Source organism: Gymnoscopelus braueri (assembly GCF_963280865.1).
Source record: "Gymnoscopelus braueri genome assembly, chromosome: 9".
Taxonomy (NCBI): domain Eukaryota; kingdom Metazoa; phylum Chordata; class Actinopteri; order Myctophiformes; family Myctophidae; genus Gymnoscopelus; species Gymnoscopelus braueri.
Window position 1 is genome coordinate 748,456 of NC_137610.1, and position 14,174 is coordinate 762,629.

The following is a 14,174-nucleotide window of genomic DNA, read 5'->3' on the forward strand; positions in this document are numbered from 1 at the left end:
ATCATTTACGATTCTGTGCCTAATGGCACTTAGTCGACTAGCAGACCTTGAGGCCGAGGAGTCGTGCCCGAGCGCCTCCAGGCGCGAGTGCCTGCGACGACCGGCCGATGAGTCGGCGCGCCTCCGTCATGGTCCAAAACCATACTTTATCGGCGAAAAGTCTGCGGTTGTTTGAAAAAGTGTTGTCGCAAGCGGGAGTCGAATTCAGACTCCCGGTGGAAGTGGATTTAGGGTCTAATGACTAGCGAAGTACGCCACTGAGGCCGTTGCTGAAATTAGGTATTCGGGCTGTATTAGAATGTGACGTCCTAACTCTTCTAATGTAGAGGTAAGAAGTCCCCGCCCGCGCGCCCGCCCAATAGGGGAAGCCTCGCCCGTTCGGGGCGAGGCTTCCAAACTACATGCAAAAAGGCTGTTCACGTTTAAAGCCCAGCCAATAGGAATTGTAGATCGGCTATTCTCACTTCCTGTTTGGCGTTGAAGTTGAAGTCATCATTAACGTCTTTTGTGTACTTTGAGCGAATTTGAGGCGGATCCGACAATCCGCCTAGGAGGAGTTCGTTAAAGTACAACGCGTGAAAATGTCGTGAAATGCACAAAAACGCCACTATCAATTCAAAATGTCCGACTTCCTGTTTGGTTTCGGTCATGGCTCCAAGAGACTTTTTCGTAAGTCGGGACATGGTACAGTTGTGTACCAATTTTTATACATGTAGGTGAAACCGTATTGTCGGGCTTGAAGCACAAACTTTTGTAGGGGGCGCTATTGAGCCATTAGGCCACGCCCCTTTTTGAGACGATTTAAATACGTAATTTTTCGCCACTTGTGATGTGTGTGCAAAGTTGCGCAACTTTTGGAGTACGTATTGCCCCTCAAAAACGCGATTCATTATCGGGAATAATAATCATTGCAGTTTCAATAGGGCTTCGCACTACTGTGCAGTGCTCGGGCCCTAATAATACAAATATGTTAAGCCCTGCCTCGGCTCAGATGGGCGGTGTGAAAGATTATGTAATGCCATAAGGTGGCACAGGGAATAGCACAGCATTGTCTATAAAACGTAACAACTGGACAATGGGTTTAGAGAAGGGGGGAGGAGGTTAGACAGAGCAGGACAGTCATGAGGGCTTCTCTAAACATACACCTGCTTTCATACTTCATATTGTTCTTTTCATTCTCTCCTTTGTCTTCCTCATCTACCTCTTCTTGTGAGTTACAGGCACCGTTTAATCTCAACAGACTGTACGAGACTGGAGACGTGGTTCTGGGTGGCTTGTTTTTCATGCACGTCTCCTCTGTGTTCCCTGAGCTGCCTTTTACCTCAAAGCAGCAGGAGCCCACTTGCTATCGGTGAGTATCACAAATACAAGCAAGAGAACATATAGTGACAGGATAAGTTGATGTGGTATATATCTACAAATATACATATATAGTCCTTGGGCCAGACCAGATATCGGTACCACTAAGTCGGCAAAACCTTACCTATACTAAATTGTTTTTTGGGCCAATATAAGTAAATAAAAATATGATAGCCTTTCCATTGGAGCAGCTTTTTATATTTTTTGACATTTTGTTATTTTTCTCTATAGGCGGATTTTCATTCATAGCCAACAACATATTAAAAGTTATAGAACACGTTTTTTGGACATCACACTGCTCCTTTTTTAAATAAATTAAACAAACCTGTGTCCAATTAAAGTATTTGATGAAGTGGGTGTGGCCTATTATTTGGTGGTGGAGCAGTTTTTTCAGGAATCAAAGCTGAAGGGGACAGCTGTCACAGCTGACTGGTAAGAACAATCCAAATCCACAATCCGTAAGACCTATTCTGAACCTCAAGGGTTTGAACAGATTTCTGAAGGTCTTCAACTTTCGAATGCTCACAACGGCGACGTTGTTGCAAACGATACGTCATGGAGATTGGTGGACGAGTATAGACCTCAAGGATGCCTATTTTCACGTCCCAATCTATCCACCGCACCGCAAGTTCCTGCGCTTCGGCTACGAAGGCAAAGTGTACGAGTACACGGTGCTCCCCTTTGGCATGTCACTGAGCCCCCGGGTGTTTGTGAAATGCACAGAGGCGGCGATAGCTCCGCTGCGTCAGCAGGGTCTGCGTCTGGCGACGTACATAGACGATTGGCTGCTGGCAGCGGAGTCGAGGGAAGAGGTAGCGCGGCACACGGAGATGGCCATTGCGCACCTGCAGTCCCTGGGGTTCACAATCAACGCTCAGAAGAGCGTTTTGATTCCATCCCAACAAGCCACCTTCGTGGGGATATCCTTGGATTCCACCACGATGATGGCGCGCCTGTCCCAGGACAGGATAATGAGCTTCTTGGCATGTGTGCGCTCCATGCGCCTAGGGCGCAAAGTCACGTACAGGACATGCATGCAAGCTGCGGGTCTCATAGCCTCGGCCATACACCTGATCCAGCTGGGCAGATTCTACATGAGACCTTTCCAGAGATGGATGTGGTCTCTGAGGATACCGCACTCCATGGGCTCTCGGAAAGTGGTAGTGTCACCACGCTGTGTTTTGTCACTCCAACCGTGGACACAGGCGACCTTCTTGTCCGAAGGGGTCAAGATAGGCGCTGTAGTGTCCTGGAAGGTGATAACCACGGACGCCAGCCTCTCAGGTTGGGGGGCTGTCCACGAAGGCTACTCAGCCCGGGGGTTGTGGGACTCCTCCCAGAGCTCGAGTGGCCGAGCGGTCTACTTTTTGCCTTTCCACCCCTGGGTCTGATCTGTCCAACATTGGAGAGGATCAGGACCCGGGGTGGGATGGTTCTGCTGGTAGCACCAGCATGGGGCACGTGGAGGACGGAGATCTTTTCCCTCCTCTACGACGAGCCGTGGCCTCTCCCCCTGCTCAGAGACCTTCTGAGGCAAGGCGGGGACGAGGTTTGGCACGAGAACCCCCAGGCTCTGCATCTGTGGGTTTACCCCGTGAAAGGTTGAGTCTAAACTCGCAAGGCCTGCCCCCTGCAGTGGTGGCCACTATACAGGGGGCAAGGGCAGATTCTACCAGACGTCAGTACGACGTTAGGTGGAATATGTTTGAGACCTGGTGCCTGGAGCAATCACCTCCGGTGGTGGCTTTTCAGGCCCCTGTGAGAAACATTCTGATCTACCTGCAGGACAGATTGGATCATGATTTGGCTTTCTCCACCATCAAGGTGTACCTGGCTGCCATCACCGCCTGCCACGATGGGTTCGATGGCCAGTCGGTGGGCAAGCACTCGCTGGTGCGACGGTTTATGGCCGGCGCCAAGCGTGCTAGGCCAGTGAACAGACCTTTGTTCCCTAAGTGGGACCTGACTGTGGTGCTGGACGCACTGTGTCGGCCCCCCTTTGAGCCTCTTGAAACGTTAGATCTGAAGATCGTGAGTTTCAAGACGGTGCTTCTGGTGGCCCTTTGCACGGCGAAACGCGTCAGTGACATAAAAGCGCTCTCTGTGAGCGAGGACTGCATGTGGTTTTCAGACGACGGCAAGAGGGTTTTGCTGAAACCCAACTTGACGTTTGTGTCTAAGACCGGCGCGGTTGCCCAGGCCCCAGTAGAACTGGGGGCCTTCCATCCTCCACCGTTCATTTCGGCGGAGGACAGACGGTTGCACTGTCTCTGTCCAGTGAGGGCCTTAAGGCTCTACTGTCAGAGGACGGCGGCCAATCGTGAGTCATCTCAGCTTTTCGTCTCCTTTGGCCGGGGTCAGAGGAAGGCGGTGGCTAGACCGACTCTGTCCAGATGGATCGTGGAGGCGATTCGGTTGGCATATGTGAGTAGTGGTGCCGCTGTCCTGTTGGGACTGAGGGCCCACTCTACTCGGAGTGTAGCTGCATCTTGGGCCCTTTGCAAAGGGGTGTCAATGCAGGAGATATGCTCTGCCGCTGACTGGTCGTCACCTTTGACCTTTGCATCTTTCTACAGCCTGGACGTGGCGGCATCTGAGATGCACGATCCTGGGTGTAGGAGCTGGCTCAAGCTAGGTGAACACATGCCTAAGGGCATGTGGTTTCTTCCTACTTGTGGGCAGCAGCCGGATCAGGCCAGGGAATGCAAGACATGCCTGGGGGCATGTTCTCTCTCTCTGCCTGGCTGGCCCCTCAAGCCCTCTCTGGACCTGCTAGGCATGGTCCGGGAGGAGGAGGCCTTGGTTTCTCTGTCACGAGCCGGTCAGACCAGGGTCTGTCTGGGCTGGTGACTAGGGACAGGACTTATGTCTGTCAAGGTCTTACCATAAATCCTTTTGCTTCCTGACCCACAGGGTCTGGGTTGCCTGGGGGCCATGGTCCTGCCGAGGGCAGGACCTGCGGCCTTGGGCAAGCATTTGGGTAGGGTTGGTTAAACATGGGCTCCCCCGGGGGACGTTTATGTGTCCCATAGTAAGTACCTTACGAAGCTATGCTATAATAACCCTAGGTTACGTATGTAACACAGGTTTCATTAATAGCGTAAGTAAGGTACTTATGTTTTTAACCCCCTCTGTGCGCAGTGTGGCGTGCAGAGTGGAAGGTTTCAGAGGGTGAGTCCATGTGACGCAATGGTATTTATACCCCCACCGGTCGCCGGTGTTTTGCGTCACACGACCCTATCCAATAGGAATTGGAATTCGGGAGTCCAGTGTGTGCTCTGTGTGATCGCCAGGGGGCGATGATATCCAAAACCTAGGGTTACGACACCAAAACCAACTTTCTAGGTTGAATGGTAATTGAGATATAGACATTTTAAGCTCCTGGCAACCATCTTGGATGCCATCTTGAAAATTATGCCTTTCTGCTAAGTATATTTTCCTGGATATTTGGGACGTTCTCAAGCATGCCTAAAGGTACCAGAATCAATTGAAAACCCTTTTGTATCAATGTTTAGGGAGGTTTAGTGGTACTCTTTCTTATATGCCTATTGACCGGTCTATTTCTCATAAAAAGTGCTTGTTTAAGATAAGGCTGAAAATGACCACCTCAGAATGAAATACTATGGGTAAATTATACATTTCCTGAATCCTTAGGGTCATGTCAGTATTCCAGTTGTTGTGTTTTGTGTCTCTGATGTTTCTTGATGCCACAGAACTAAAAGAAAATATATGGTTTAGGCGGAAATTGTGAGAAAAAAAAGGTTATTAAAGGTTTGAAGAGCTCCAGTGACCACTGTACTTATCATACATAGTCACCAAAGGGCTTGAATGAAAGCTCAAAGTGCCCCCTTAAAAATGATACCAAACATAAAATATAAAACATTGTAATATGTCCTGAACGTGAGCCAATACCAAGATATGCACATGTGTCTAAAATGCCATTTTTCAATGGGGGGTGGTAACCTTAGCAGCTGATAACCCCAATTTAGCTGGGCCTCAGGAAGGTCTATCATACAAAAATAATATCTAGGGATGTATAGGAATAAAAAAATCCCAACTAGAATTTGCCATCCCAGGTGGTACCGATATGTGAGATTTTGGGGTTTGGCCCAAGGACTAATAGTCACTGTCGGTGGAAACCTTGTTTGTTCAACACCATTACTTTTCAGGGGGGAGAAAAAAGAAAGAAAATACAAATAACTTGTGTTTTGATGGATTCCAATGTAGTTATGTTTCATTAGTTCAATAATGATATAACCCACACACACTTAACCACGTTCACTTTCACTTAAATAGATATTTTTTTACGAGGCTTCTGCCCGACAGCAACGATATTCAAGGTTGCAGTATAATTGTGTGTGTTAGTTTTCACATTGAAGGCTTCCGATTAGCCCAGACCATGGCTTTTGCCATTAATGAGATCAACAGAAACCCCAGCCTGCTCCCCAATGTGACTCTGGGATACAGTATCTATGATTCATGTATCACACTTGGAGTTGCATTTCGTGCAGCGTTGTCATTGGTCAGTGGGAGAGAGGAACAGTTTCAATTGGATGAGAACTGTGTTGGGCCCCCTCCAGTGCTCGGAATTGTGGGTCCTTCGACTTCAAAAAGTTCTATTGCCATCTCTAGAATATTAGGTTTGTACAGTGCCCATGGTAAGTTTCCTACCTTAAATCCCCTTTTACCTAGGCCTATTTTATTATGCTTAATTACACTGCCGAATTTATTGATATTGCCTGTCTTATGAAAAAAAAAGAACAATGTATCTACAAACATGTATCTTAGTAAAATGTGCTGTTGTTAAAATGTTATGTCTTGTGTCGTGACACATGGTGCTTAAAGGACGTCCTTTAAGGATGCATAGGTGCATTCACAGTCTACATTGTGATTATAGGGTAGGGTAGAGTGTTTGTGGTAAAACAGCTCCACTTGCTTTCTGAAATGAGATTCCAAATGTTAAAGGCTGCCACTGCTTGTTTGAAGCTAAACACAACGCAGCTTTTTGTTGTCCCTCTCTCTCTAAGTCCCAGCTCAGCTTACATGCTCTGCTTACAGGGAACATTTAATAAACTAAACTAAAATTAAATAAATACATACATAAATTACAGAACAGATGTTTTGTGCCTTTTTCAGGTAAGTTACTTTGCTGCTTGCTCCTGTCTGAGTGACCTGACTCAGTTCCCATCCTTCTTTAGAACAATGCCAAGTTTTGTCTTCCAGGTGAAGTGGTGTGTGTGTGTGTGTGTGTGTGTGTGTGTGTGTGTGTGTGTGTGTGTGTGTGTGTGTGTGTGTGTGTGTGTGTGTGTGTGTGTGTGTGTGTGTGTGTGTGTGCGTGCGTGCGTGCGTGCGCGTGCACGTGTGCGTGTGTGCGCTCGCGTGTGTGTGTGTGTTAAAACATATGTCATAGAATTTGTCTTTTAAAAGTGATACATACATTGTGATACAGATAAATAGGAACTTATAGTAGATTACTACGTATACTACGTTAGTTCCATTGATCCAAACCGGAATGTAATCGATTGATTGATCATCCAAATAACACATGCTCTGAAAATGGATGTGGCCCACCTTTCTGACCAATCAACACAGGCTGCCCTGTTAGGTGATCAGATGGGTGGGCCGCAAACAACATTTTCAAGTGGGCCCTGATCTAGAAAAGGTTGTGAACTACTGCTGGAGCTGAAAGTCTCTTTTGACAGTATTAAAAGACAACGAGTAGACCTTTTGATTGATTGATTTGATTTGGTGACATAAAACAGAGCACCCAAGCACTTTCTGACCTAAGTAACCTAAGTACTTATCCCTCCATTCTCTATCCAGGTGCGAGCTATGCTCCAGAGTCCAGACTATGAGGTGGTTTGAGTGGACATGGGTAGGAGTGTTGTTTAGTGATGATGAAGCTGGACGTGATGCTGCCCTATTACTCCATTCTGACCTGGACCAGTATGGTCTGGGTTGTGTGTCTTATTCAGAGGCTCTGCCCTTTGACAATGACCTGGCTAAACTTCAGAGGATTGTCACTGTGATGAAGACGTCCACAGCCCGTGTGGTCATCGTATTTGCATATGGACCCTATATATTTAATGTCATGGAGGAGGTTTGTGTTATTATGATACATAATATAATTTAGGGATTCATCATTTGAAGGAATCTAAAGTGAGAATATGTTGAAGCAAAGACATCCCTTCATATATTAAAATGAGTGAACATAAGTTGCAACTCGAAAAAGTGCTCCTCGGAGCACAGGTCTCCGCCAGGTCAGGTTATTGTGGCCTCCTAGTGGCGCTGTAATAGGCCAATGTGAAAAGGTTGCCATTTATTTTTAGGCCTTTCAATCGGACACTGCATTCATGATCTGAGGCATTGTGTTCCAAAAATCGTTTTGCTAAATTAGACCTGCTGGTGGCGCTATAACAGGCCAATGTGAAAAGGGTGGCATTTCTTCCTCGGCCTAGTGGGAAGGTGTGTGGGAAATTTCACGGCAATCGCACGCTGCGTTGATGATTTGAGGCATTCTGTTCAAAACGAACCAATCCTGCAAACTTTGGAAGCCAATCTTAGCCAATCAGGATAGAATATAGAAAATCAAATCGGCCTCCTGGTGGCGCTAAACAGGCCAATCTGAAAAGTACCCCCGGACAGGGGGTAAAACATACTCTCTCGCCATGCCTTTCGGCCTGGCGGAGACAATTAAACATATGTATGTATGTATGTATGTATGTACCGTAAATTTCGGACTATAAGCCGCGACTTTTTTCCAATTTTTCGACCCTGCGCCTTATATAACGGTGCGGCTTATCTATGGATTTTTACAGCTAACGGCCACTAGGGGACCTCCTAAATCTATGGATTTTACACCCGCGGCTTATAGTCCAGTGCGGCTTATATATTACAAATCATTCAATTTAGCTGCTGCGGCTTATATTCAGGTGCGGCTTATAGTGCGAAAATTACGGTATGTATGTATGTATGTATGTATGTATGTATGTATGTATGTATTCATTTCTGTATTTATTTATCCCGAAACAATCAACAGGTGGTAAAGCAGAATGTCACAGGTCTGCAATGGATGTTTCCTGCCACTTCATATTGGTGGGGAGAGCCTTATCTCCAGTCTCCTCACTACTTGCCGTACCTGAGAGGCACCCTGGGTTTTGCCATTCGTCGTGGAGAGATACCAGGTCTCAAGGACTTCTTGTTAAAAATACATCCTGACAATGACCCACATAACATAGTCAGTATTTTGTATACTTTACTTACTTAAGTTGTTTTTTCCAAATTGCATCTGTTATTTTATCTTTATTTTGTCTTCATTATTGTTTCATCAGGTGAGGCAGTTTTGGGAGCACACATTTCAGTGTAAATTTGCACCCCTTCCGTCAGAGTGGGTGGATGCTGGTGGAAGGGTGTGTACTGGACAAGAGGATCTAGGAACAGCAGAAACAACACTGTTGGATGTGTCTGACCTCAGGGCAGACTATAATGTGTACAAGGCTGTGTATGCTCTGGCCCATGCCCTCCATGACATGTCGCAGTGTGTGCCAGGAAGAGGGCCTTTCACTGGGCACAGCTGTGTCAGTTTGCAAAAAATACAGCCATGGCAGGTGGGATGTTAATTCACAGTATACCTGTTTCTAATCTAAAATTCAGAACAATAACGAAAATGCAAACATGACATTGGTGAAAAACAAGAAAAAAGGACATGCTCTCGTCCCTGGTCCTAAGTCGAAGGCGCCAACTTCTAAAGGGGGTCTGAATTGTGGACAGGTGGTAATTATACATTCATCTGAAGGTGATCTGTATAGGGGATATGATGTAATTAGTATGTTCTTCTGGAGGTGGTCTGTATAGGCCATAGGGGAAAGGTGGTAATTATATGTTTGACAATATGCTCAGACTTTCTGCACTTGCATGCTGCGCTGTCTGAGAAGCCCCACTTCTTCATAGATAATTCGAAGCAGCCGAACTCAGTATGTAGGTGGTTCAGCAGGGTCCTTTGCCGGGCGGTAGGTCTTCACCTTTTACGCCATCTCCCGGCCAGGTCAAAGACTTAGCGATGGATTTGTGTGGGACTTGCCATCTCAGACTTCTGCTTCCAAGATTCCTTCAGCCATAAGTTAACAGACAAGTCACTTGCCGCCTTATTGTAGGGATCCAATCAGGAGAGAGAACCCCACAAATATGATTTATCATTATCATTACGGGGCCAGGCTGCCAGCATGGCTCCTGGCCCTGTTTTAATATTGGCATTATTCTGTCACTTCTTCTTCTGCCACTTTTCGCAGTTCTGGCTGAACCGTGCATAAGCTTTTTACGAAACTCGGCCATATGGTAGAGGGTCATGAAAAACTATCAAGAAATAATTCTCACAATCCTTCGTCAAAAGGTGGCGCTATAGCACTCAATTGAAAATGCCAACTTTGAACAGGTAAAACTCATGCCCTGTTTGACCTACAGCCATGAAACTTCGATACACACATGCGTCTCCTCATGCTGAACAACTTACACACTCTGACTTTTGACCTCTGACCTTTAGATCTCCCACCATTTTGAATTATATGAAAAACAGTCATTGGCTCTTAACTTCTGCATTTTTTCACTTATGGAAAATCCGCCGCTAACGTTTTGTCGGCAAAGGTCCTACGTTCATGTGTAAAAGTTTTCGTGCAGATTACTCAAAAATCCCAGGAGGAGATAGGTTTTAACTTATTATTATTATTTTTTTATTCATCTGCCCCTAACACACATATGCAGACTCACATTTCTTTTGAAACTTTGCAGTAATGTAGAGGGTCATTCCAAATATCACTGAAACAAATCTCACTCCAATTAGCTCCAATTGGCGCTATAGCAATTTTTGTTGCCAGACCCAAGGGGTCGGCCTACATGAGGCTTTGTCCCCTTTCGTCCATACATGGGCTTACAAGTATGTCCATCTTGTCCCTTCTTTGACCATATATGGACACACGTCGAATTTTATTCTGGGTCTGGCAGAACCAGGTCTCCTGGTCTTGTTGCCAGACCCAAGGGGTCGGCCTACATGAGGCTTTGTCCCTATTTCGTCCATACATGGGCATAAAAGAGGGTTCAAGTTTCGTCCCCATAGTGATGGAGCTCACTTAAAAAATGTTTTTGAAGTGAATAATCCTATGTATAGGTTATTAATGTCATCATGTGTCTCGCTAGCCAATCACAGTGCTGAATAGAGTCAGACAATTTCGTCCCCCTTTCGTCCATACATGGGCATAAAAGGAAAAGGAATTAATTCTGGGTCTGGCAGAACCAGGTCTCCTGGTCTTGTTTGAACATGCAAACTTTAAACAGGCAAAAGTCATGCCTCGTTTGGCCGAAAGTCGTGAAACTTGCTTACACTTGTGCCTAGACTCATGAGGAACACATCTATCGCTTTGATCAGTAAGCTCCGCCCTTAGATTGTCCGCAATTTTGAGCAGTTTGAAAAATACTTAAACCCAGGATTTGTCAGCTATTTGCGTGAAACTGTATCATCTGTGTGACCTCCTTTTCTGTCTGTCTATCTGTCTGTCTATCTGTCTGTCTGTCTGTCTCTATCACTCTGTCTGTCTGTCTGTCTGTCTGTCTGTCTGTCTGTCTGTCTGTCTGTCTGTCTGTGTGTCTGTCTGTCTGTCTGTGGGTGGGTCTTTCCACTTCTCAATTGCATCGCACAAAACATGACTGCATCAAATAATGCATGTGCAATGTTTAAAGATAACATGAAATGCTTATTTGAGAGTATGTTTTTACAATGTGTGACATACTTCATTGTGAAAATAGCCGATCTACAATCACAAAACTTTTCAACCTTTGTGAGCTTGTAGATCGGCTACTTTCACTAGTTTTCGTTCCGAGGAGACAACATTTTTTTTTATTGCTAAATGGTTTGTGAACGAGTGATCTAGAGTAGTTCGGGACACAGAGGCTTGGTTCATAATGGACGGAATTAATTATAGATGTCAACAGACATTATCAGGGAGGCCATATACTGTATCTAGCTCAATGAGAAGAGAGGCAGCCTGTTAGTCCCTAGGTCGCTGGTTCGATCCCTGTCCCCGACAATGTATTGAGGTGATCGTGATTTGGCATTCTGTCTGCATTCACTGGCCCGTATTATTGCTGCTTGCAGCTATATTTTAGCTTGTGTTCCAGTTCCAATTTTGTCTGCTAATGAATTTCTTCATATCTTCCAATTTCACTATTTAACCTGAATGAGTTCTCTCTCCTGATTGATCTCCTCGTTGGTCAGTAAGAATACACTGAGGACAATAGCTGAAGCACACATCCAATGCCATTTTGACTATATACATGCACCTCAAAAGCATTAAAATCAAAACTTCAGACCTCTAAAAACAAACTGACACTAGGACTCACCTAACCCCTGCTCATTATGCTAAGGTGGGATAGCTCAGGGTAGAGTACAGCAACCTGCAATTGTTCTGGTTTTCAAGATATTTAAGGGACCAGTGCCCATGTACCTGTCTGACTACTTCAAAAGAGTACAGTCACAACACCAGAGGGAGCTCCAGATCAGATTCGACACAAACATGGGGATGAATGAATTCTACAATTATGCCCCCAAAATATGGAATGCCCTACCAACAGCCATCAAAAAGTGTGACCAATGTTGATTGTCTAGTTGAATTTTTTTTTTTATAGTAAAATATGGCTAATAAGTTTAGGGATAAGGGGTAAGGTGGCGCGCAAGATAGGGCCCATAGTGTCCAGTAGGTTTTTAAAGTCTCTTGCTCTTCATGATTGTGCTCATCACCATTTCTAGCTTCTCTGTTACCTGGAAAAGGTCAACTTCACCACACCTGTTGGTGATCATGTATCATTTGATCAGTATGGTGATGCTTTACCAATCTTTGATATAATGAACTGGGCGTGGCTCCCTGATGGAAGCACAAAGATTCACAATGTAGGTGTGGTCAAGCAGTCAGCTTCCGGAGATGAAGAACTCATCCTTGATGAAGACAGCATCTTCTGGAACTTTGAAACAAACAAGGTCACTTTGGCTTCCTAAAATAACTAATGTTGAGCTCATGATGTGAATGTAATTTAGTTTAGACTGAAACTGATCATTGTTACTTTCCTCTGCAGCCTCCTCGGTCAGTGTGCAGTGAGAGCTGTTCCCCTGGAACCCGTCTGGCCAGAAGGAAAGGAGAACCTGTCTGCTGCTTTGACTGCATTGCTTGTTCTGAGGGAGAGATCAGCAATGAGACTGGTAAGTTTACAGTCACTAGTCTCACACCCAAGCTAAATGCAGACTCCCCTCTTTTTGGTGTGCTTTTTATCCCTTATTCTTCACAATTTAGTCGTTAGGCCAATTAATTCCTCTCCAGACACGTTTGTGAGTAACTGTGCCACTGCTATTGTATCCTACTGACTGAGGAGGAGCCCCCACTGGGAGGACGTAGAGCCTTCGCCCTGCTCCTCCTGTGACAGTGGTCTTTACTGAGTGAGAGTTCACAGAAATGCAAATAAACAGCTTAAATATGGGGAAAGTGTAGAATTGTCTTCTTCACTCCCTGAACATACCAATTGTCAATGCCTGTGTGCAATTTCAGATCGGATGGTCAACCTATTGAGGATAAAAGCTTTGGACCCACAGCAGAGATTTGAGTGAGATTTCACAAAAATTCTAATGAACAGGTTACATTTGGGAAATCGGTTTCCTCACTCCCTACGTATGGCTAATGTCCATGTGCAAGTTCAGATCGATTGGTCAAGGAGGAGGAGATAAATGGATGAGGACAGACAGACAGACATAAGGAAGGATAGAGGTTTCAACATTAATAGTAGGATAGTAGGATGTAGCAATGTAGGTTATCTTTAGGACAATACTTTAATCATCTCTCTCATTAAACTTGCTGCTTGTGTTAGACTCTGCAGAGTGCACCAGTTGTCCAGTGGACTTCTGGTCCAGTCCCCAGCGTGACCACTGTGTCCCTAAGAGCACGGAGTTCCTCTCCTACCATGAGGCCCTGGGTGTATCCTTGACAACCATCTCATTGTTAGGCACCCTTATCTGTGCCATTGTCCTGGGAATCTTCATCTATCATCGAGACACACCCATGGTACGCGCCAACAACTCAGAACTCAGCTTCCAACTTTTGATGTCACTCAAACTGTGTTTCATGTGCTCACTTCTGTTCATTGGCCGTCCCAGACTCTGGACTTGTCAGCTAAGGCATGCAGTGTTTGGGATCAGCTTTGTGCTGTGTGTCTCGTGTATCCTGGTAAAGACTATGGTGGTGTTGGCTGTGTTCAAGGCCTCCAAGCCTGGAGGTGCAGACATTATGAAGTTTTTCAGTGTTATGCAACAGAGAGGAACAGTTCTGGCTCTTACATCCATCCAGGCAATAATCTGCACAGCCTGGCTTGTGTCTGCCTCACCAACTCCTTATAAAAACACACAATACCACAGTGATAAGATAGTCTATGAGTGTGATGTGGGATCGACTGTTGGTTTTGCAGTGTTACTAGGTTATATTGGTTTACTGGCACTCCTCAGCTTCGTCCTAGCATTCATGGCAAGGAATCTTCCAGACAACTTCAATGAAGCCAAGTTAATCACTTTCAGCATGTTGATCTTCTGTGCCGTGTGGATAGCCTTCATCCCAGCATATATAAGCTCTCCAGGCAAATATGCAGATGTAGTGGAGGTATTTGCTATTTTAGCATCCAGTTATGGCCTATTGGTGGCACTGTTTGGACCAAAGTGTTATATAATCCTTTTGAAACCTGAGAGAAACACTAAGAAGTCCATCATGGGTCGAGGTGCCACCAAGACATAG

The 14,174-nt window shown here is 45.5% G+C and overlaps 1 protein-coding gene across 1 annotated transcript; it reads left to right on the top strand.

Moving 5' to 3' along the window:
• Positions 1–648: 648 nt before the first annotated feature.
• LOC308091632 (extracellular calcium-sensing receptor-like) lies at positions 649–14,174 on the top strand (the record flags this gene model as incomplete). The annotated part of the gene is made up of 10 exons (XM_080437294.1): positions 649–684; positions 1,221–1,351; positions 2,881–2,953; positions 3,145–3,260; positions 7,183–7,417; positions 8,399–8,607; positions 8,696–8,966; positions 12,155–12,382; positions 12,478–12,601; positions 13,261–14,174. 10 exons carry the CDS (start codon positions 649–651, stop codon positions 14,172–14,174), a joined length of 2,337 nt encoding a protein of 778 aa, XP_080293420.1.